The sequence below is a fragment of the Rhinatrema bivittatum genome, chromosome 6, assembly GCF_901001135.1.
Source record: "Rhinatrema bivittatum chromosome 6, aRhiBiv1.1, whole genome shotgun sequence".
Lineage (NCBI taxonomy): Eukaryota > Metazoa > Chordata > Amphibia > Gymnophiona > Rhinatrematidae > Rhinatrema > Rhinatrema bivittatum.
In genome coordinates this window covers 71589112-71614239 of record NC_042620.1, presented here as the reverse complement: position 1 = coordinate 71614239, position 25128 = coordinate 71589112, and the positions used below count along the sequence as shown (strand labels likewise).

The 25128-nt window shown below is 42.8% G+C and overlaps 1 protein-coding gene across 6 annotated transcripts in view; it reads right to left on the bottom strand.

The window, feature by feature from the left end:
- The window catches only part of MBD5 (methyl-CpG binding domain protein 5), a 600490-nt gene that overhangs the window by 244536 nt on the left and 330826 nt on the right, over positions 1-25128 (bottom strand). For all 6 annotated transcript variants that reach the window (XM_029605434.1, XM_029605436.1, XM_029605437.1 and 3 more), the window contains one exon: positions 1497-1677. In XM_029605434.1, coding sequence (XP_029461294.1) covers positions 1497-1677 — 181 coding nt within the window. The remainder of the gene's footprint in view (positions 1-1496; positions 1678-25128) is intronic.

The window sequence follows — 25128 nt, the reverse complement described above, 5'->3', positions numbered from 1 at the left end:
TGATTACTACCCTTACTCAATAAGCCTTCACACGATTAATGTAACTCCAATATTGCTCTCTGCTTCAATGGCAAGGGGAAATGTGGAAAAGAGGATTTGCATTCAGACAACAACCAACAAGGACTGAACTACACAGTATGGGTAAACAAATAAGTGTGGGAGTAGCTTGCATATTGTGGCGGTTACTACCCTAAACCAATTAAGCCTGATACTTCATTTTGAATGCATATACAGCATTGCTCTCTGCTTCAACGGTAGGGGGAATGTGGAAAAGAGGATTTACATTCAGACAACATCCAACAAGGCACTGTTCTGTGCAGTCTGGGTAAACAAGCATCGGGGTAACTTGCTTGTTGCGGCAGTTACTACCCTTAACCATTAAGCCTTATGTTTCACCTTTGATGCAACTCCAACATTACTCTCTGCATCACTGGCAGGGGTGGAGGAAGTTTGAATCAAACAGATACCAACAAGGGCCCTGAACTTGGTGGTCGGTGAAACAGATAAGTATGGGAAAATAAGTGTGGGAGCTTGCTGGGCAGACTGGATGGGCCGTTTGGTCTTTTTCTGCCGTCATTTCTGTGTTTCTATGTTCTGTGAGGAAAAGTTCTCATAGAGCTCCACTAACCAAGAGGCAACCACTACGTGGAAAAACAAGAGACTGAAGGGGGACCCCGTGTGGCCACGGGATTGGTGGCATGCTGGGCTTGCTCAGTGTGCCAGTCAAAGTTCTAGAAACTTTGACAAAAAAGTGTTCTGTGACAGGGCTCGATTTGATGATGTCACCTGTCTGTGAGGACTACCATTGTGCTTGTCCTGGGAGAAAAATGTATCCAGCTAACTTGCTCAGCCAGAATGTGGTTAAATATAGACTTCAATACCTTTTGGCTTAACCTAAAAACTTGCTATGAATTGATGGACTATGATGTTGAATACATAAAAATAAGATGATATAAATTTGGTTATATATAATATACTTCAAACAAAAAGTCAATGTGCTTTAAGTGAATGGTACTACAACTAATTTCAGTTCTGGCATATCATATGACAGTTTGTGGTTCATTTTATCAATTTGCATCATTTTATGAAGTTAAAAGGTCTATTGCAACCACATTTGTACAAGATAATGCTTCTTTGCTTCTTCACATGCATCACATGCTGAATTTAGATATAATCTGCCCAAACAGCAAGGTTCAAAATATGATTTGTAAGCTAAGTGGTCAAATAGCTGTATTTAGAATGACCAATGAAGCTACCAAAGGGGAGAAAAAGAAACCTTTTAATAAAACTAACCAATTGCAACTGTGTTTGAGGTACACAGTGATAAATAAGACCTTCCCTGAGTTGCAAAGAAGTCAAAGGCACAGATCCAGGATTAATACTCAAGAGAAATCTTTATTCATAACCTTGTGCACTAAGCACCAAATCTGTTTTTTGTTTCTTAATATTATTCTAATTAAATTAAATCTGTATCTTTCTAACATTACATTACTTACTTGTTCCACCCCCTGGACTTGTTAAAATCAGGGATGGGTGTGGTGCTTCCATGCTTTTATGAAGTGTAGCCACAGCAATGATTTTCCGCTTGTGGATGCATAGCTTAGTGACATCTTCATCGGCTTTGACATCTTCTGCTGTTCTCTGTTTCACAGCAGCCCCAGGATCAAAATTAAAAACCTATAAAAGATATACAGTAACATTACTGTACACCAGAGGTTCTCAAACTATTTCCCATCATGACACACCTGGCAGATGATGCTCACGTGCGTGACACTGCACACTACACATTTAACAGCTATATTTAAAAAAAAAACAAAAACCCTAGATATTTTATTATTGAAAATGATATAGGAAAAAAGATAACATTTGTTAATTTTAGTAACTGTTTATAAAATATTACATTTTTTTTCAAAAAAATGTTAATCTTTACTCACTGCATCAGAGAAAAATATGGGACTGATATGCATATGCAGCACACAGTTTTTCAATACAGACAAACTCTCATGCATTTCTCTAACAGTCTCACAAATTCTAACCTCTTCTGGAGTTTATAGAGAGCAGAGTTAGGAAATTTCCCTTTCAACTCATCATATAAAAAATATATTCAAATTCTCCTTAGTAATAGTACTTCAAAATCTCTTCCCTGCCAGTCACTTTGTGCAATAACATGAAAACCTGCTAAAAAGAAATTATGTAGCAAAACAGCCATACCATAAGAGTACTAACACCCAGCACTTGAACTGCAACAACCTTACCAATGAAAAAGCAAGACTGTAAATATAAAACACAGTATACTTACTATTGCAAAAACAAAGCAAGTCAGACTGCTCTAGATTCCTACACAGAATCTACATCCTAGTTAGCAGAATCCCTCACCTCTGTCAAACATGCAGAATGCAGACTGATTCTTATTTAATACAGAATAAAAGACCATAAATTATAAACAAGCATATAGAGAAAAACTGAAACTCCAAGATCCAGGGGGGGACGGGGGGGGGGGGACACATAAGAAATTGCCATGCTGGGTCAGACCAATGGATCATCAAGCCCAGCATCCTGTTTCCAACAGAGGCCAAACCAGGCCACAAGAACCTGGCAATTACCCAAACACTAAAAAGATCCCATACTACTGATGCAATTAATAGCAGTGGCTATTACCTAAGTCAACTTGATTAATAGCAGTTAATGGACTACTTCTCCTCCAAGAACTTATCCAAAACTTTTTTGAACCCAGCTACACTAATTGCACTAACCACATCCTCTGGCAACAAATTCCAGAGCTTTATTGTGCGTTGAGTGAAAAAGAATTTTCTCCAATTAGTCTTAAATGTGCTACTTGCTAACTTCATGGAATGCCCCCCTAGTCCTTCTATTATTCGAAAGTGTAAATAACTGAGTCACATCTACTCGTTCAAGACCTCTCATGATCTTAAAGACCTCTATCATATCCCCTCAGCCGTGTCTTCTCCAAGCTGAACAGCCCTAACTTCTTCAGCCTTTCCTCATAGGGGAGCTGTTCCATCCCCTTTATCATTTTGGTTGCCCTTCTCTGTACTTTCTCCATAGCAACTATATCTTTTTTGAGATGCGGCGACCAGAACTGTACACAGTATTCAAGGTGTGGTCTCTCACCATGGAGCGATATAGAGGCATGACATTTTCTGTTGTATTAACCATTCCCTTCCTAATAATTCCTGTTTGCTTTTTTGACTGCTGCAGCAGACTGAGCCGATGATTTCAAAGTATTATCCACTATGATGCCTAGATCTTTTTCCTGGGTGGTAGCTCCTAATATGGAACCTAACATCATGTAACTACAGCAACGGTTATTTTTCCCTATATGCAACACCTTGCACTTGTCCACATTAAATTTCATCTGCCATTTGGATCCCCAATCTTGCAAGGTCCTCCTGTAATGTATCACAGTCTGCTTGTGATTTAACTACTCTGAATAATTTTGTATCATCTGCAAATTTGATAACCTCACTCATCATATTCCTTTCCAGATCATTTATACATATATTGAAAAGCACCGGTCCAAGTACCATCCCTGAGGCACGCCACTGTTTACCCTTTCCCACTGAGAAAATTGACCATTTAATCCTACTCTGTTTCCTGTCTTTTAAACATTTTGTAATCTACAAAAGGAAATCGCCTCCTGTCCCATGACTTTTTAGTTTTCGTAGAAGCCTCTCATCAGGGACTTTGTCAAACACCTTTTGAAAATCCAAATACACTACATCCACTGGTTCACCTTTATCCACATGTTTATTAACCCATTCAAAAAAAAAAAAAAAAAAAGAAGTAGATTTATTAGGCAAGACTTCCCTTGGGTAAATCCATGTTGACAGTGTTCTATTAAACCATGTCTTTCTATAAGCTCTACGATTTTGATCTTGAGAATAGTTTCCACTATTTTTCCCGGCACTGAAGTCAGGCTCACTGGTGTAGAGTTACCCGGATCGCCCCTGAAGCCTTTTTTAAATATTGGGGTTACATTGGCCACCCTCCAGTCTTCAGGTACAATGAATGATTTTAATGATAGGTTACAAATTTTAACTAATAGATTAGAAATTTCATTTTTTAGTTCCTTCAGTACCCTAGGATGCATACCATCTGGTCCAGGTGATTTGCTACTCTTTAGTTTATCAATCTGGCCTACTACATCTTCCAGGTTCACAATGATTTTGTTCAGTTCGTCTGACTCATCACCCCTGAAAACCATCTCTGGAACTGATATCTCCCCAACATCCTCATTAGTAAACACTGAAGCAAAGAATTAATTTAGTCTTTCTGCAATGGCCTTATCTTCCCTAAGAGCCCCTTTAACCCCTCGGTCATCTAATGGTCCAATAGACCCCCTCACAGGTTTTCTTGCTTCGGATATATTTTAAAAAGTTTTTATTAGAGTTTTTGCCTCTATTGCCAACTTCATTTCAAATTCTCTCTTCGCCTGTCTTATCAATGTTTTACACTTAACTTGACAATGCTTATGTTTTATCCTATTTTCTTCAGATGGATCCTTCTTCCAATTTTTGAGGTTTTTTTTTGGCTAAAATAGCCTCTTTCACCTCACCTTTAATCATGACGGTAATCGTTTTGCCTTCTTTCCACCCTTCTTAATGTGTGGAATACATATGAACTGCGCCTCTAGGATTGTATTTTTAAAACAATGTCCAAGCCTGTTGAACACTTAACCTTTGCAGCTGCACCTTTCAGTTTTTTTCTAACTATTTTTCTCATTTTATCAAAGTTTCCCTTTTGAAAGTTTAGTGTCAGAGCTGCAGATTAACATATTGTCCCCCTTCCAGTTATTAGTTTAAATTTGATCATTTTATGATCACTGTTGCCAAGTGGCCCCACCACAGTTACCTCTCTCACCAAATCCTGCGTTCCACTAAGAATTAAATCTAAAATAGCTCCCTCTCTTGTTTGTTCATGAACAATTGCTCCATGAAGAATCATTTATTACATCCAGGAACTTTATGTCTCTAGCAAGTCCTGATATTACATTTACCCAGTCAATATTGGGGTAATAGAAATCTGCCATTATTATTGCACTGCAAAATTGGTTTGCTTCCCTGATTTCTCTTAGCATTTCATCATCTGTCTGACCATTTTGTCCAGGTGGATGATAGTATACTCTTATCACTATACTCTTACCCAACACACATGGGATTTCTACCCATATAGATTCTACTGAGCATTTAGTTTCTTGTATGATCTTTATCCTGTTGGACTCTATACCTTCCTGGACATAAAGTGCCACACCCCTCCAAGTTGATCCTCCCTATCATTGCGATATAATTTGTACTCTGATATAGCAAATGTTGCTTACCTGTAACACGTGTCCTCACAAGACAGCAGGATGTTAGTCCTCACATATGGGTGACATCACAGGATGGAGCCCAATCACGGAAAACTTCTGTCAAAGTTTCCAGAACTTTGACTGGCCCCTACTGAGCATGCCCAGCATGGCACTAACCCTGCAGCCAGCAGGGGTCCCCCTTCAGTCTTATTTAAAAGCTACAGGCAGTGCAGAAAAATAAAATAATAAAACGTTACGAACCCAACACCGTGGGGCGGCGGGCGGGTTTCATGAGGACTAACATCCTGCTGTCCTGTGAGAATACCTGTTACAGGTAAGCAACATTTGCTTTCTCACAGGACAAGCAGGATGGTAGTCCTCACATATGGGTGAGTACCGAGCTGAGGATGTCCGAACATGCACCAAATGTACCCAAAGGCGTGCAACAGGCACAACAACTGGGTTGGAATTTGGTAGAGGGCATCCTGAGCCTCACTGGGCAGGCGGAAGGGTGTTGGTACGTCACGTTGTAAATAGGTGATGAAGGACAGACTGGCCGAAGATGGAATCTTGTCTTCTGGCTTTGTCTAGCAAAAGTGGACTGCTGCCCACAGGGCATGCCACCTGGAGAGAACTCCAGGTGGCATCCCTGCAAATGTCAGGAAATGGCACCGATTGTAGGTGTGCTACTGAAGTTGCCATGGCCCTCACATAGTGTGCTTTAACACGGTCTTGAAATGGAACGTCCGCTTGCTGATAGCAAAAGGATATGCAGTCCGCCAACCAGGAGGAGAGAGTCTGCTAACCCACAGGCTTCCCTAACTTGTTAGAGAGGAAAGAGACGAACAATTGAGTGCTTTCCCTGTGGGCAGCTGTACGGTCTAGGTAGAATGCTAGAGCCCGTTTACAGTCAAGGGTATGCAGAGCCTGCTCTCCTGGATTGGAATGGGGCCTGGGAAAGAAGGTAGGTAGTATAATGGATTGATTAATGTGAAACTCCGATACTACCTTAGGCAAGAACTTAGGGTGAGTTCGGAGTACCGCCCGGTCCTGTAGAAGTTTAGTGTAAGGCGGATAGGTAACTAGGGCCTGTAATTCATTAACTCTGCGAGCTGAAGTGATTGCCAGAAGGAAAATCACTTTCCATATGAGATAGTGAAGATCACAGGAGTGAAGAAGCTGGAATGGTGATTTCATGAGCCGACCCAAAACCAGGTTGAGGTCCCAAGAAGGGGCCGGAGGACGCAGTGGAGGCTTGAGGTGAAGCAAGCCTTTCAGAAAACGTGTTACAAGGGGTTCTACTGATATAGGAACGTCCCCGATACCTTTATGGAAGGCGGTTACCGCACTGACATGCATTCTGATGGAAGAAGTCTTTAGACCTGACTCAGATAAATGCCAGAGATAGTACAAAAACTTTGTGATTGCACACGAAAAGGGGTCAAGGGACTGAGAAGAGCACAATGACGTGAACCTTTTCCATTTGTAAGAGTAAGCTTTTCTTGTGGAAGGCTTCCATGAAGCAATCAAGACACGGGAAACTGGTTCAGAAAGGTTAAGTGGCTGAAGGATTAACCTTTCAAATTCCATGCCGTCAGGGACAAGGCATGAAGGTTGGGATGGCGGAGGCACCCATCGTTTTGAGTGATCAGAAGCGTGTCCTTTCCCAAGGGAATGTGCCTGTGAATGGAGAGATCCTGCAGTATTAGAAACTACACTTGGCTTGGCCAGTGAGGTGCTATCAGGATCATGGTTCCCTTGTCCTGACGTAACTTCACGAGAGTCTTCGAGAGAAAAGGAAGTGGAGGGAATGCGTACAGTAGACCGGTTGCCCACGAGAGGGAGAATGCGTCTCTGGGCTGAGAGTGCTTGCTGAGAATGAGAGAGCAGAATTTCTCTACTTGACGGTTTTCAGGAGACGCAAAGAGGTCTATCTGAGGTTATCCCCATTGTTGGAAGATGGAGTTCGCTACCGAGGGGTTGAGAGACCACTCGTGCAGTTGAAAGATGCAACTCAGCTTGTCTGCCAACACATTGTCCACTCCCAGCAAGTAGGTGGCCGTGAGGTACATCGAATAGGCGAGAGCTTCTGCCCAAATCTGTGCAGCTTCCTGACACAGAAGGAAGGAGCCTGTGCCTCCCTGTTTGTTGAGGTACCACATGGCCACCTGGTTGTCCATCTGGATCAGGATAACTTGATTGGAGAGGGAATCCTGAAATGCCCTGAGAGCATATCTGATTGCTCGAAGCGCCAGGAAATTTATTTGGTATTTGGCTTCCTCTGGAGACCAAGAGCCTTGTGTCTGTAGATTGGCCACATGGGCTCCCCATCCGAGGTTGGAAGCATCGTTGGTGAGAATTATTTGAGGGTTTGGAGCCTGAAAGGGCAAGCCGTGGAGGAGATTGATCTGATTTTTCCACCAGGCAAGAGACTGACGGAATGAGTCGGTTACATTGACAATGGTCGACAGGGGCTGAATGCTTTGAGTCCATTGAGACCTTAGAGTCCACTGCATGACTCTCATGGCCAAACGCGCCATTGGTGTGACCTGAACTGAGGATGCCATGTTTCCCAGGAGGATAAGAAAGTGGCGTGCAGTCGCAGAGTGCTGAGACTGCAGCTGACGTGCAAGAGACACGAGAGTGAGAGCTCGTTGTCGAGGCAGACAAGCCTTTGCCTGCAAGGTGTCCAAGTCTTCCCCAATGAACGACAAGGTTTGAGATGGGATTAAGTAGGATTTGTCGTAGTTGACGAGAAATCCTAATGAAATTAGGGTGTGTAAGGTTAGATTGAGGGACGGCAGAGCAGCTTGCTGAGTGGGAGCCCTGATTAACCAGTCGTCTAGATAGGGGTAGACGTGAACACCTTGGGTCCTGAGGAAGGCTGCAACTACTACGAGGCATTTTGTGAAGACTCGTGGCGCAAACGCTAGGCCGAATGGAAGCACTCGGTATTGATAGTGCTTGAGGCCTACTAGAAACCTCAGGTATTTGCTATGAGATGGAGTTATTGCAATATGAGTGTAGGCGTCCTGGAGGTCCAGAGAGCACAGCCAATCTCCTCTTTGTAGAAGAGGAAGAAGCGAGCCTAATGTTACCATCTTGAACTTCTCTTGCTGGAGGAACTTGTTGAGGGCCCGTAGGTCCAGAATAGGACGAATGCCTCCAGATTATTTGGGGATTAGAAAGTACCGGGAATAGAACCCTAGGCCGTGCTAAGAGTCGGTTACGGGTTCTTTGCCATGGACTGGAGAAGGAGGGAGGTGGGGAGTCTGGTGGCACGGAGAGAAAGTTCAGATGGTAACCCTGAGCAATTATTGCCAGTACCCATTGGTCTGAGGTGTTTGAGTGCCATATGTTGTGGAAATGGTACAATCGACCTCCCACTGGTATGTGAGGCAGTGGAATCTGGCTGCTGCTCTCTAGGTGGAAGTTAAAAACCTGAAGCAGGCCCTGGTTGAGGAGCTGCTTGTGGTTTTTGTTTACGTGTTTGACGAGACTGTGCTTTTTGAAAAGGTCTCGTGGCACGAGATCTGGTTGGGGGTGGGGAGGACTTCTTCGGGCGGAAGAATTACTTTTTAGAGTCCTTTCTGAAGGGCTATTTAGAAGACTAGTCAGCAGGCATCAGAGAGAGCTGTCTTAGGGTCTCATGATGGTTCTTAAGTTCCGCCACCGTCCGTTGAATCTGTTCTCCAAACAGATTATCTCCTACACAAGGCAGGTCAGATAACCTGTCTTGCCCCTCAAGGCGAAGGTCAGAAGACTTGAGCCAGGCCCACCTTCTCGCCAAAATAGCAGCTGCAGATACCCTAGTAGCAGTATCAAAGATATCATAAGATGATCTGATCTCATGCTTGCCTGCCTCAAAACCTTTGTTTACTAAGGTTTGGAGCTGTTCTTGAAATTGCTGAGGCAGGGAGTCCGTCAAGTCTTGTATCTGCTTAAAAATGACCCTGTTATATTGGGTCACATAGAGCTGATAAGCGGCAATTCTGGAGATGAGCATTGATCCTTGGAAGACTCAGTGACCAATGGCATCTTGAAACTTCTGTTCCTTGCCAGGGGGAAAAGAAGTGTGAGGCTTTGATCTCTTTGCCCTCTTTTGTGCCGATTCCACCGCTACAGATTGATGATCCAATTGTGGTTTCTGAAAGGCCGGAGCTGACTGCACCAAAAAGGTAGTGTCAGCTTTCCTGTGGACTGGAGCAATGGAGCCAGGATGTTCCCAGTTCTTCTTTAGGAGATCCAGAAGAACCTGGTGGACAGGGATGAGGTTATTACCTTGGGAGCATCCAAGAATTGGAGCAACTCCATCTGATGCCTATCATCCTGTTTAATCTGTAGTCGGAAGGGAACCAATTCAGACATTTCCTTCACAAAATTTATAAAGGAAAGGTCCTCTGGAGGAGAACACTTTCTACTTTCAGTGGGTTAAGGTGGTGAAGGCAAATCATCTGTGTCTGGTGAGGAATGATCAGTCCAGGTATCATAAGGATCAGCACCTTATGATACCTGGACTGATATCCCACCATCCCGTCCCCCTCTACATCCCTCTAGGATGTAGAGGGGGATGGGATGGTGGGATAACTGAAGGTCCTGGTCTAGGCTCCGAAGGAATCGAAGGAATAATCGGAGGCATCAAAGGCACCGACGCAGGCATCGAGGACATCGATGGATGGCTCGGTGGTGCCGACGGGCGTATCGGCATTGATGGCTGAGGCAGAACTCCCAAAGGAGGGATGCGAAACGCTGTTTCTCCTTCCGAGGACAGAGTGAGAGGGGAGGGCACCGGTGCCATCGGTGACAGGTTCCATCGGCGGAAAAGCGGCCATGAGCGCTTCCATCCTGGACAGCAGCGGTGCCAACGCTGCCAGAATCGGGTCGGTGATCGGTTCCGCAATCAGTACCGGTGTCGGAAGAACCTGGAGTCGTTGCATCGCCTTGTCGATGGCCTCCTGAATCATCCATTCCAGTTCTTCTCAGAGACCTGGAGCAAGCAGCCCCGGCTCCGGAACAGAAGAAGGAGGCAGAGGCATAGTCTGAGGGACCACCGTTAAAGGTGGAGTCGCGGTTCTCGATACCCCATCGGGGGAGGGTTGCCTCTCTGACCCGTTCGCCGAAAAGGTCGGTGCCTTTTCTGGACGGAGTTTCTTCGACGGCGGCTCGGACGATGGTGAGGTCAATGATTTCGCTCCCTCGATGGTCCGGAGACTTTCTATGCCAGTGGCGATGTTTTTCTCTACGATCTCCTCAGTCCTGAGGGGGAGTAGAGGGTGTCGAAGGCCGAGATATTGTCAATGCCGGATGGTCGCCGGTAGGTGGATGATACTGTCGCGAAGTTGATGGTGCTAGTTCCGATGACGTCTATGCAATGGACGGAGTCGGGGTTTGAGCACGGAAGAGAAGTTCCATCTTCTCCATTCCGACCTTGTGACCGTTTGGTATCATTACGGCACATTTGGTGCAGGTCAAGACATCATGCTCTCGTCCAAGACACATTACACAGACTTTATGGGGGTCTGTGATGGACATGGTGCGATTACAGTACGGGCACCAACACCATGGCAAAAATTGAGCGCAGTATGGTCGACGGCCAGTAGGCCAAGAGGGCCAAACTCGACTGTAATCAACGGAAAGACGGGTAAAAACTTACTGGAGTACCGCGGCTTGAAAAAGTTAGAGGAGGGACCCCTGTGGGGCAAATTAATTTTTAGTAATTTTGTGAGGAAAATTCCTGTCAGGAATCTCTGCAGAGCTCCTGAATCGTGAGGCTACTGCTATGCAGAAAAAAGAAGACTGAAGGGGGACCCCTGCTGGCTGCACGGTTAGTGCCATGCTGGGCATGCCCAGTAGGGGCCAGTCAAAGTTCTAGAAACTGACAGAAGTTTTCCGTGATTGGGCTCCATCCTGTGATGTCACCCATATGTGAGGACTACCATCCTGCTTGTCCTGTGAGAAAGCACTGTCCCATTGGTTATCCTCCTTCCACCAAGTCTCTGTGATGCCAATTATGTCAATCTCATCATTTGCTGCTATACACCCTAACTCTCCCATCTTACTACTTAGACTTCTGGCATTGGCATACAGACATTTCAAAGTGTGTTTTTTGTTTGTTTTAACAACCTGCTTTTCAGTTGTTTGGGATATTTTGGAAATCATTAGCTTCGGTGATATTTTACATATAGGCATATGGACTATGTTTGCTTTTAAAGGAACCTCTCTGTTAGGATGCCCTAACTCTCCTGTTTCATTAGTATCGATACATTTCTCCAAACCATGCACTGCTGAGTGACTGTTGGCTTTCCCCCGTTCTAGTTAAAAACTTGCTCTCTCTCCTTTTTGAAAGTTAGTGCCAGCAGCTTGGTTCCACTCTGGTTAAGGTGGAGCCCATCCTTTCGGAAAAGTCTCCCTTTTCCCCAAAAGTTTCCCCAGTTCCTTACAAAGCTGAATCTCTCTTCCCTGCACCATCATCTCATCCACGCATTGAAATTCTGGAGCTCTGCCTGCCTCTGGGGACCTGCACGTGGAACAGGAAGCATTTCAGAGAATGCCATCCTGGAGGTTCTGGATTTCAGCTTTTATCAGTATATATTATTGTAAAAAGTATTAAATATTGTAAATGCTTTTGAACAGAAACCACATTATAAGGACATGAGTTATCAAGATACCACTAAATTATAGAAAACAGATAAAACATTAATATGAAGGCTAAAACTGAGGAGAAATGACTTGGCAACTGAGTAACCTCCCAACCTGTTTCCAATCTATTCACTATATTGAAAATACATTTGTTTGTTTTTTTATATTAACTGAAAGATATACAGGGCTATAATAGTAAGAAAAGAAAATCAAATTGCTATCTCATATGGTTAGTTAGCTTGACAGGTACCAAAATTTGTTCAATTACATTTTTTTCAGTTTAATACTTTTTTTTTTTTTTTTTTAACTGCACTTTGATAAAATGCAGCATATAAACAAAATAGAGTATTTTGTATGGATTCTAGTCACTTGCTTTTGATATTTAATTCTCTGACATTAATAGACAATTATAAAACTAAAAACACTCCATAATGTGTGCACTCACACACTCCTATGCTGTAATAAATGTGCAGGTGTTTGTCATTAAAAAAAGGCTAGAGATAAAATCTTGTATTTAAAAAGGTCTGTCAATTAATCTGATTTAAATTAAGTCCCCAAAATCACATATGGAGAAGAAACATAAAAAATCTCAAACTCATACATAATGGGTCCAATATTCAAAGATAGCTGGTTATCTAAGTTAACTGGATATAACTTAACCAGCTAATTTAGAAGGGATATTCAGTGGCACATCTATACTGCTGAATATAAACAGGTAAGTTCTAGTTAGCCAGATAAGTTATATCTGGATAACTTTAGACCTGCAGGTCTAATTTATTCAGTTAATTTAACCAGATAAGGCTGAATATCGGCACTTATCTGGTTAAGATAACTGGATAAGTTACCCCACCTCGAACCAGTCATTACTTGCCCTCAAAATATCCAGCTATCTACTTAGCCAGATAAATATTTATCTGGTTAAGTGGTGGCCGCTCAACATAGCCAGATATTCAGCAGCTTCCACTTAGCTGGACAAGTCCCCATTTATCCAGTGAAGTAGCACTAAATATTGGCCTCAATATTTTTAGATAAATAAGATAGAAGGTATCACAACCTCCAAAGAAACCAGTTTTCTCTGGGACCAAAATGACTAAGAGAATGCTATATTAAATAGGAATTAAATAGTTTACAAATATTTTGCTCTTTTTCTCTTTATTCGATGCCTTAGAGCAGGAACCCCAAACTTGTTTCTCGAAGCCTTAACCTAGTCAGGTTTTCAGGATCTCCCCCCCTCCTCTCTTATTCTTTCCCTCCCTCCCCCCTCATCTTCCTCTTAAACAGACCTATGGCACAGTATTCTCTCTTTTTAATAAGATTTTGTTTAATGCTAGCAATTTATCTAGCTATATACCAATTTATGTATTTTATTTTAAATCCATTTTAATTTGTTTGTTTTTATACTTATGTAAACCATTTTGAAAAAAAATTATTTTTAAAAAGCAGTATATAAATACTTTAAAATAAACAAACAAATAAATCTTGTGCATATATTTATTTATTTGCATACAATGAAAGCAGTGCATTCAAACAGATCTCTTGCATATTTAGGGTTGCCAACTGACTACATATTTTCAGAACAGGTTGATCCAGTTCTGGTTTTGCCCTACTGCCAAAATGGACTTTAGTCTCAATTAATTCCTCTAAGAAAAGCAGGACTAAGAATCCATGCAAGTAGTGGAGTAAAACCCTCTGACATGTCTCTTAAAGTGTACCTCTGAATGCAATATTGATTCCCCATTAATTCCCACTTCCCTCAGGGCAGTTCCAAAGTCATTGGGGTTTGAAAATGGCAATATTTAAGAGTCACACAGGCTACAAACTACCCCTTTTTAAAATGTGGAATCCCATAAATGAGGTTAGATATACACTGTATGCCTTTAATTCAAGAGGTACACTGTTTTTGGCTTTGAAAATAATTTCTTGTGAAAATTATTCACAGCATTTGATTAATAGTGTTTTCAGTTTTATGATTTGTAGTTAAAATAAAAATGTAGAAAATTATATCATAGAAAACAGATTAAATATGGTGGCATGATTATCTATAAAGACAAAAAAGACTCAATAGAAAACGTTAAGTCAGTGAACTGTGTAACCATATCCCTATCTTGCATGAATAAAAGTCATGTGAATATACTTTAATTAAAAATACTTTAAAATGTACATTTTTGGTTAAATCTTGCTCCCTAAGGATTAGAATAGTGGGAAGGAGGTCAAAAAAGTTCAGGATAGACTTTTAGTTCTATTTGTAGGATTTCAAAATAAAACATGGTTACAGACAACAGAGAAGAAGTACTTACAAAAATATATACATCAACCAGTTGAGTAATAACCAGTTACTTTGGGAAAACAAAAACAACCTCTCTGTCTGTCATCTCCCCCTTGGGCAAACTAAAAAAGGAAAAACATAAAGGATGGGAAGGAGGAAGGAGAAAGCAGAGTTGCTTACCTTAACAGGAATTCTCCAAAGACAGCAGGATATCAGTCCTCACAAGTGAGTGATATCATCTTATGGAGCCTGGCATGGAACATTTATGTCAAAGCATCTAGAACTTTGTGTTTCACTGAGCATGCCTAGCAAGTCACATACCAGGCATCCATGCTGGGGCCTTTCAGTCTTGTACCTTAGTAAACATAACTGAAGCCAACTCCGAGGGGAAGCAGACTGATTTCATGAGGACTGACATCTTGCTATCCGCTGAGAACCCCTGTTATGGAAAGCAACTCTGAGGACAAGCAGGATGTCAATCCTCACAAGTGGGGAATCCCTAGCTGCAGAGTGCCTGAACAAAAAAAGGATAAAACAACAAGTCCCAGCGGACATACCAGTAATTTTATTGGCAACAAGCTTTTCATTTTATACTTATCCTATGAGGTCCAGCCTGGAACAAAAACAAACCCTAGGAGAGAGTCCAGTTGGGTGCTACAGCTCACCAGATTTCACAGGACAGACTGACCAAACCTACTGTTGTGTTGGCCATCTCTGTCCAAAACAGTAATTAGATACAGTAACAGTGAATTGTGGAGAGAACACCATGTCACAGCTTTGCAGATCTCCTCCATGGGGACCAGTTGCAGGTAAGCAACTGGTCCCCCATGGAGGAGATCTGCTGCCATAGTTCAGACAGAGCGAGCCTTGACATGGCCCACCAGAATCAGACCCACCTGCATATAACAAGAGGAAAAGAAATCTTTCTATCCAACTGGCTAAAGTCTATTTGACAATGGCAATCCTCAGTTTAATGTTTAATGTTCATTTTAATATATTTGATGAATCGCCTTTCTGATAAAGAATCAAGGCTTGGTACAAAAAAAAAAAAAAAAAAAAGGAGTTACATTAATTCAATAAACCAAATAATATCAAATGAAAAAACACAGACATTAAAACAATAAATTTCTGACAGGTATCAAAATAAACGAGCAGATCAGGCCCACCTTACATTCTTTCCATTGGGTGCTCATTCAATGGAAAGCAAAATTTAAAGTGGTAACTGAGGTCACGTGATGCAGTGAGAGCAAGCAGATGTTTTCTGGCTTGTTCCAGGGCCCCACTCCCTGCATCGTAGCCCATCCTCCTCTCTCCAGATCCAGACTCAGTTGGCTACTACCAGTTGTTTGCCTGTTCTTCCTCTCCTCATCGCTCTTTGCGGCACCCAGGAAAAATAAGCTAATGGTGACAAAACCGCAGCGGAAGGACAGGCCGAAGACAGCCACGGGCTCCAACATGGTGGCACCCCCCAGCGCTAGCATCGGAGTCCTCAGAGGGAACAGGCTCACTCGCGACAACAATTCTCACCGCGATGGACGAAAAACTGAGGAAACTGCATTTGCGTTTTGATGACCTGCAATCCTTGCTAACGGACCATGTGAGATGGCTGTCTGAGGCGGAGACGAGAATCGGTACAGCAGAGGATCGCCTACAGGCCTTGGAGACTGAGTTACACACGGCGCAAGCTGTTTTAGCCAAGCATGAAAGTAAGTTGGAGGACTTTGAGAATCGTTCCCAGAGCAATCCCCGAATCATGGGATTCCCCGAGTTGCTCTTGGAAAGAGATGTGTGCTCCTTTTTTGAAACTTGGCTGTCGCAGGCCTTTCCTTGCAGACCTTTGCATGGACCAGGCACATCGGGTGGGGAATCAGCCCACAGATCCAAACAGGCTGCGCCCAATATTGGCTAAAATCATGAACTACCACCATAAAGAGGAGATCCTTCGTCTGTTTACGAAGCATCATGCTATAGACTATGAAGGCCAGAAGATTCTGTTTTTTCCAGACTATTCTCCAGCAATCTCCACTAAAAGACGAGCTTTTACAACACTATGCTCTGCCTTAGAGCACAATCAGATCCGCTTCACCCTGCAATATCCTGCACGACTGCGGGTAGTCTTTGATAACCAAGCTCACTTTTTTGAGTAGGCGTCTGAAGCCCAGATCTTTTTTCAATCTCTGCAGCACATAGAAGCCCAGTCTTTACCTGCCTATAAACTGCTCATTATGAACTGTGTTAGTAGTTAAGTGACTGCCTAAGAGCACAGACATGGACTTTCACCGAACCGCCTTTAGAGTAGGCATACTATTGTTATTCTTTCTTTTTTTTTTTTAATTGGTATGTGGGGAGTGGGGGCCCCATTGCATCTTTTGGTGACCTTCCGGGCGCACTTTGTTGAGCTCCCTAGTTGTTTGTAAGTTGAATTCGGGTTGTGAGTTATAGGGGGTAGGAGGGGGTGGGGTGGGGGAAGGGGAAGGTGTGGCACAAAGGCCTACAGAGGGAACAAAATCTGATCAGAGTTTTATCTTTATGGTTTTGGATGGGCAGTGGCTTTTTTGTCGGGTGGGGGGCTGGGCCTAGGCTGGGGGGCCCTGTCCCACAGTATGTCTGGTACTGTTTTATATCAATTCTACCCTCAGGCCTGTTACTCGATGACCTCTCCCATACGTTGTGTTACTTGGAATGTTTGTGGTCTAGGGTGTGTCACTAAATGCTTTAAGGTGTTGTAAGCCCTATAACGCTGGCAAGTACACATTGCGATGCTTCAAGAGACGCATGTCTCAACCTGAACATCAGAAGTTGTGTCGTCAATGGGTGGGTAAGGTTTGTGCTGCCCATGCCACATCTGGGAAAGCGAGGGTGGCAATTTTAATAGGAAAATCTGTTCTCTTTCAGAATACGTGCATGATTGCTGATCCAGAAGGCCGCTATGTGCTAGTAGAGGGAATCTTGGGAGGAAAACCATTGGTGCTTTGTAATATCTATGCTCCGAATCAGAATTCGCACACGTTTTTTCACCAGCTTATAAAACTGTTAGTGCCACATCTTCAAATCCTTCTAATTCTGGGATGTGACTTTAATTGTGTTGGGGATGCCAGTTTGGACAGATCACGACACCCTCTGGCGCCTCTGCCAACTTCTCATAAAGGGTTGCCCTATGTATGCGCCACTTTGGATCTGATAGATAGCTGGCGGGCACTGCACCCTCTTGATAAGGAATACACCCATATTTTGTGTGCACATGCTATGCAGTCCCGCCTTGACTATCTACTAGTGGAAAGGGGAACATTCCCGAAGGTGCGAGACTCCCAGACCGGTCCCATTCTCATTTCTGACCACGCACCGGTCTGGATCGACTTGGAAGGCTTCCACCCCGTCTCTTTCTTCCCAGCGCCTATGGCGCTTCCCAAAATTACTGTACAAGGATCAGCAGTTTCGTACCTATCTAAAAAAGATGTGGCAGGACTATGCTACTTTCAATGCTACACATGCAGACTTCCCAGTTCTTTTCTGGGAGACGGTGAAAGCAGTGTTAAGGGGTGACATCATCTCATATGTGGCCAATAGAAACAAAGCGCTAACATCAGAAACCCTCACTTTAGAAAAACAACTAACCCCACGGCTGCCAAGCAAAAAAATTTCTTTGATTTTCAAACTACTCTAAATACCCTACTGCATCAATGGGAAAAGAAGGGTCTGATGTACTACAAAGGGCGTTTTTTCTTATATGGCAACAAAGTGGTCAGAACTCTGGCCAATTTAACACGCTGAGAGAAAGGCACACCTTTGTTGACCACCCTGCGCTTGGCTATGGGCCACTTGGTCAATTTGGGTCTGGATATCTGTCAGATTTTTCGAGAGTTTTATCAACAATTATACATCTCTGTCCAGAGCCATGCAGGTGATATTCAATCTTATTTGGATACAGTGGGCCTGCCTCGTTTGTCCGAAACCCAGCTGCAACAACTCAATTGTCCCATTCAATTTCAGGAAATACTAAATGAAATTAAGTCGGCCAAACTCCTGAAAGCTCTGGGGCCAGATGGTCTACCCGCTGAATTTTACAAGCTATTGGCCCCAGATTTAGTAGGCCCCGTCGCTGAAATGCTTCATTCTTTAATAGATCAGGGTCATTCCTGCTCTCTCCCACCTCGGCTATCATCATTGCCTTCCTAAGGGGGGTCGGGACCCTACTATCCCAGCCTCCTATCGGCCCATCTCTCTCCTTAATTTTGATGCTAAACTCCTCACAAAGATTACGGCCACTCATCTGGGTAAATTCCTTCCTGATTTGGTGGGAGCTGAACAAATTGGATTTGTCCCAAAATGAAATATGGTTACTAACATCCGGAAAATATTGGTTTCCTTGACTCACAAAGTAACCGTGTGCCCTTGCTGCTCCTAAGTTTAAACATGGAAATGGCATTCGACCGCTTGGAATGGAACATTATGTTCCGGGCGCTTGAAGCTTTTGGTATTTCCAGTCTCTTTTCACGGGCGATCCAAGCCCTATATCACAGACCCCCGAGCCTTTGTTTATGTCAATGGCTGTCGATCAGAGCAGTTTGAGTTTGAGAGAGGCACACGTCAAGGCTGCCCATTGTCATCATTGCTCTTTGTTTTAGCCCTAGAGCCCTTTTTTGTGCCGGCTTCGGGCAAACCGGGATATTGCGGGCATTCCTATTGATGAACGTGTGGGTACCTGCTTCAAGCTCTCTGTTTTTGCAGATGATATTTTGTTATACCTCTCTGACCTGCAGCACTCAGTACCAGCTTTACTGGCAGAGGTGGCGGCATATGGGCAAGTGGCAGGGTTTAAACTTAACCTTGACAAGCATGAGGCTCTACCGGTAGACCCCGCTGTCTGGCATATGTGGGTGGGTGATTTCTGAATCTTTTATCTACCTGGGTATTACACTAACCCCAGAACTATGCCAACTTGGCAAGGTTAACGTCACCCGCCTTTACCATGCGACCCAACGGACTCTTGCTCTCTGGCAGGCTTTTCCACTTTCGCTCTTGGGCAGAGTCCACTTAGTGCAAATGATTCTTTTGCCCAAGTGGCTCTATCTGCACTTATACTAATTGGGAACTGGCAAGCGCTGATCTGGAAGAAAAAGCAACCTTGGCTGTTGTGGTCGGTTTTACGACGGTCGAAAGACTGCGGTGGACTAGGGCTCGCAGACTTGAAATTATACAGTCTAGCCTGCAGTCTGCGCCATGTCGCAGAACAGATGCTGGAAAAGTCATTTTTTACATCTACGGTTTTTGAACAGTCGCTTTTGCACCCTGGTCTGACCCTTCGCTATTTTTTTTTTTTTACATGCGACTCCACGGCTGGCCCCAACTGTCTTAAAAAAAAAGAGCCTGCTATACTTTCCTCTTCTCTATGCATGGCCCTAAACTTAGACTGCCTGGTATCCCAATTTCTTCCTGTGTGTGGTAACCCTAATTATACCCCTGGGCTCGCAAGGAGCAATTTTTCTCATTGGGCCTCATGTGGGCTAAAATGGATGGGTCAATTCTTCTCCGAGGAAGGGAGTTTTAAGACCTTCTCTGCCCTCCGTGAGGAATTCAAAATATCCGAAACGCATATGTTTGCCTACTTACAAATCAAGAGCTATATCAGAGCCCTCCAGGTCCAAACTGGAACAGTGTTCAGCGAGAATCTCTCTAACATACTAGATATAGAAGACCGCTTTCTTCACTCTATCTCTTACTATTACAAGCTTAAGAACATAAGAACATAAGAAACTGACATGCTAGGTCAGACCAAGGGTCCATCAAGCATAGCATCCTGTTTCCAACAGAGGCCAAACCAGGCCACAAGAACCTGGCAATTACCCAAACACTAAGAAGATCCCATGCTACTGATGCAATTATTAGCAGTGGCTATTCCCTAAGTAAACTTGATTAATAGCAGTTAATGAACTTCTCCTCCAAGAACTTATCCAAACCTTTTTTGAACCCAGCTACACTAACTGCACTAACCACATCCTCTGGCAACAAATTCCAGAGCTTAATTTGTGCGTTGAGTGAAAAAGAATTTTCTCCGATTAGTCTTAAATGTGCTACTTGCTAACTTCATGGAATGCTCCCTAGTCCTTCTATTATTCGAAAGAGTCACATCTACTCGTTCAAGACCTCTCATGATCTTAAAGACCTCTATCATATCCCCCCTCAGCTGTCTTCTCAAAGCTGAACAGCCCTAATCTCTTTAGTCTTTCCTCATAAGGGAGCTGTTCCATCCCCTTTATCATTTTGGTTGCCCTTCTCTGTACCTTCTCCATCGCAACTATATCTTTTTTCAGATGCGGCGACCAGAATTTTACACAGTATTCAAGGTGCGGTCTCACCATGGAGCGATAGAGGCATTATGACATTTTCCATTCTATTAACCATTCCCTTCCTAATAATTCCTAACATTGTTTGCTATTTTGACTGCTGCAGCACACTGAGCCGATGATTTCAAAGTATTATCCACTATGATGCCTAGATCTTCTTCCTGGGTGGTAGCTCCTAATATGGAACCTAACACCGTGTAACTACAGCAAGGGTTATTTTTCCCTATATGCAACACCTTGCACTTGTCCACATTAAATTTCATCTGCCATTTGGATACCCAGTCTTCCAGTCTTGCAAGGTCGTCCTGTAATGTATCACAGTCTGCTTGTGATTTAACTACTCTGAATCATTTTGTATCATCCGCAAATTTGATAACCTCACTCGTCGTATTCCTTTCCAGATCATTTATACATATATTGAAAAGCACTGGTCCAAGTACAGATCCCTGATGCACTCCACTGTTTACCCTTTTCCACTGAGAAAATTGACCATTTAATCCTACTCTCTGTTTCCTGTCTTTTAACCAGTTTGTAATCCACAAAAGGACATCGCCTCCTATCCCATGACTTTTTAGTTTTCATAGAAGCCTCTCATGAGGGACTTTGTCAAACACCTTCTGAAAATCCAAATATACTACATCTACCAGTTCACCTTCATCCACATGTTTATTAACCCTTCAAAAAAATGAAGCAGATTTGTTAGGCAAGACTTCCCTTGGGTAAATCCATGTTGACTGTGTTCCATTAAATCATGTCTTTCTATATGCTCTACGATTTTGATCTTGAGAATAGTTTCCACTATTTTTCCCGGCACTGAAGTCAGGCTCACTGGTCTATAATTACCCGGAACATCCCTGGAGCCTTTTTTAAATATTGGGGTTATATTGGCCACCCTCCAGTCTTCAGGTAGAATGGATGATTTTAATGATAGTTTACAAATTTTAACTAATAGATCAGAAATTTCATTTTTTAGTTCCTTCAGTACCCCAGGATTCATACCATCCAATCCAGGTGATTTGCTACTCTTTAGTTTATCAATCTGGTATACTACATCTTCCAGGTTCACAGTGATTTTGTTCAGTTCGTCTGACTCACCACCCCTGAAAACCATCTCTGGAACTGGTATTTCCCCAAAATCCTTATTAGTAAACACAGAGGCAAAGAATTAATTTAGTCTTTCTGCAATGGCCTTATCTTCCCTAAGAACCCCTTGGTCATCTAATGGTCCAACCGATTCCTTCACAGGTTTCTTGCTTTGGATATATTTAAAAAAAGTTTTTGCCTCTATGGCCAACTTCATTTCAAATTCCCTCTTCGCCTGTCTTATCAATGTTTTACACTTAACTTGACAATGCTTATGTTTTATCCTATTTTCTTCAGATGGATCCTTCTTCCAATTTTTGAAGGATTTTTTTTTTTTTAAGCTAAAATAGCCTCTTTTACTTCACCTTTTAACCAGGACGGTAATCGTTTCGCCTTCCTTCTACCTTTCTTAATGTGTGGAATACATATGGGCTGCGCCTCTAGGATTGTATTTTTAAACAATGTCCAAGCCTGTTGAACACTTTTAATCTTTGCAGCTGCACCTTTCAATTTTTTTCAATTTTCCTCATTTTAACAAAGTTTCCCTTTTGAAAATTTAATGTTAGAGCGGCAGATTTACTTATTGTCCCCCTTCCAGTTATTAGTTTAAATTTGATCATGTTATGATCACTGTTGCCAAGTGGCCCCACTACCGTTACCTCTCTCACCAAATCCTGCATTCCACTAAGAATTAAATCTAAAATAGCTCCCTCTCTTGTTGGTTCCTGAACCAATTGCTCCATGAAGCAATCATTTATTACATCCAGGAACTTTGTGTCTCTAGCAAGTCCTGATGTTACATTTACCCAGTCAATACTGGGGTAATTGAAATCTCCCATTATTATTGCACTGCCAAATTGGTTTGCTTCCCTGATTTCTCTTAGCATTTCATCATCTGTCTGACCATTTTGACCAGGTGGACGGTAGTATACTCCTATCACTATACTCTTACCCAACACACATGGGATTTCTACCCATATAGATTCTACTGGGCATTTAGTCTCCTGTATGATCTTTATCCTGTTGGACTCTATACCCTCCCGGACATAAAGTGTCTCACCCCTACCAAGTTGATCCTCCCTATCATTGCAATATAATTTGTATCCTGATATAGCACTGTCCCATTGGTTATCCTCCTTCCACCAAGTCTCTGTGATGCCAATTATGTCAATCTCATCATCTGCTGCTATACACTCTAATTCTCCCTTCTTACTTCTTAGACTTCTGGCATTAGCATACAGACAATTCAAAGTGTGTTTTTTGTTTGTTTTAACAACCTGCTTTTCAGTTGTTTGGGATAATTTGGAAATCATTAGCTTTGGTGATTTTTTACATATAGGCATGTGGACTATGTTTGCGTTTAATGGATTCTCTCTGTTGGGATTCCCTAACTCTCCTGTTTCATTAGTATCCTTCAAGGATACATTTCTCCGGACCATGCACTGCTGAGTGACTCTCAGCTTTCCCCCTTGTTCTAGTTTAAAAGTTGCTCTATCTCCTTTTTGAACGTTAGAGCCAGCAGCTTGGTTCCACTCTGGTTAAGATGGAGCCCATTCTTTCGGAAAAGTCTCCCCAGTTCCTATCAAAGCTGAATCCCTCTTCCCTGCACCATCGTTTCATCCACCCATTGAAACTCTGGAGCTCTGCCTGCCTCTGGGGACCTGCACGTGGAACAGGAAGCATTTCAGAGAATGCTACCCTGGAGGTTCTGGATTTCAGCTTCCTAACTAAAATCCTAAATTTGGCTTCCAGAACCTCTCTCCCACATTTTCCTATGTCGTTGGTGCCCACATGTACCATGACAGCCGGTACAGCTGAAGCCTACCCTGAATTTTGAGGGACTTTTATTACAGTGGCAGGGTGATCTCACCCTAGATATGATAGCCGTGCAGTATGCTCTTTGTTTTAAGCATATTCCAACAATTGTAAGTGGTCAGGACCTTCGTGAAACCCAAAATACATTTCTGATGTGCTACTATTACTCCCAGATTCGAGCACACCGCCTCAATCTCACCCCCTCATCTATATGCGAGAAATGCACTCTCTCGCCAGGCACACTGGGTCACAAGTTTTGGGGCTGCCCTAAAGTCCAGTACTTTTGGCACGCAGTTATTGTCTATATTTTCCAAGTGACCAAGATACAGTTACCTATTCAAACTCATTGCCCTTCTTTTTGACCACCTGCGTGGGATAGCATTGGGGCAGAAATACAAATGACTGTGGATTCGGAAAGTTTTACTTTTAGCTAAGAAATCCATACTCCACACCTGGGTGGGGCCAGACCCTGCCTAATCTGACATACTGGAAAAACCAAATTCACCTCCTATGCCTGACCGAAAAAATGACGGAACGCATAGATATCGCTCATAAAACTCGGCCCTTCCTTTCCATTTGTGCTGCCTATATCCAATCGCTGCCTCATAGGGCGCGTAGCTTAATACTTAATTACATATCACTGCCCTCTGCTCCGTAATTCTCTTTTCTTAAGCTTTTCTTATGCTGTGTCCCTTTAGTATGGCCTAGGGGAGGGTGGGGGAGGGGGCACGGGGGGAAGGTTTGTTCATTGTACTGGGGGAGGCTGAGAAGATCCCACCAGCCTCCTCTTAGTGTTTTTTGTTTAGAATCCTGTTCCCGTCATGCGAGGGGGGGGGGGGCAGGTTCGTGGGCGTAGGGATATGCAATGTTTCTAGCTTATATATGCTGTCACTCTTGCTCATTTGTTCAGCTACTCTTTAATTATTGTTCAATTCTGTGACAATGTTGGTTTTATGTGAAAATTAATAAAGATACTTAAACATAAATTAGTGAGTGATTCATAAAGTCATTAATTCTGAAGATGTCTCCTCTAAGTTCCATCCTTAGATTATACCATCCTGCCAGGTCGCTATGTTCTTTTGAATATGGTTTGCTGGATATCCCTTTGCTCCACGGTGTGCGCCCTGGTAAGACCCGCGATCGTGCATTCTCAATTGCCGATGTGTGTCTATGGAACTCTCTGCCAGAATTCCTTCAGCTGATACAATGTTCAATTCATTCAAAAAGTAACTGAAAACCTCTCTCTTCTAGCTTGCATTTGGGGAAACAGTATCTCCTATTTCATCATGACTTACAATGGTAACTGCAATTAACTTCAGCGGTACCTGCAATTATATGTGCCTTGCTCAGTTGCAATCCTTTTATTACTGTATTGTTTTAATCATTTGTCTCATCATAGTTTTGTATTTATGATTATATATGTACAACTGTTACACACTGAACTATGGCGCATGCAGGCTACAAATTGTTTAAAATAAAATAAATGCAAAAAAACAAATTAAACAATATAATATAAAAAACAAACAAACTACTAAAGAAAGCTTGTTGGTAACAAAAGAAAAAACTAGGTGGACTCTCTATGGGCTTCAGTCTGCTCCAGGTAGAAAGCCAAGGCTCTTCTGCAGTCCAAGGGAGAGAGAAGGAAACTGTGTGAGGGGCTATATGAGGGAGGA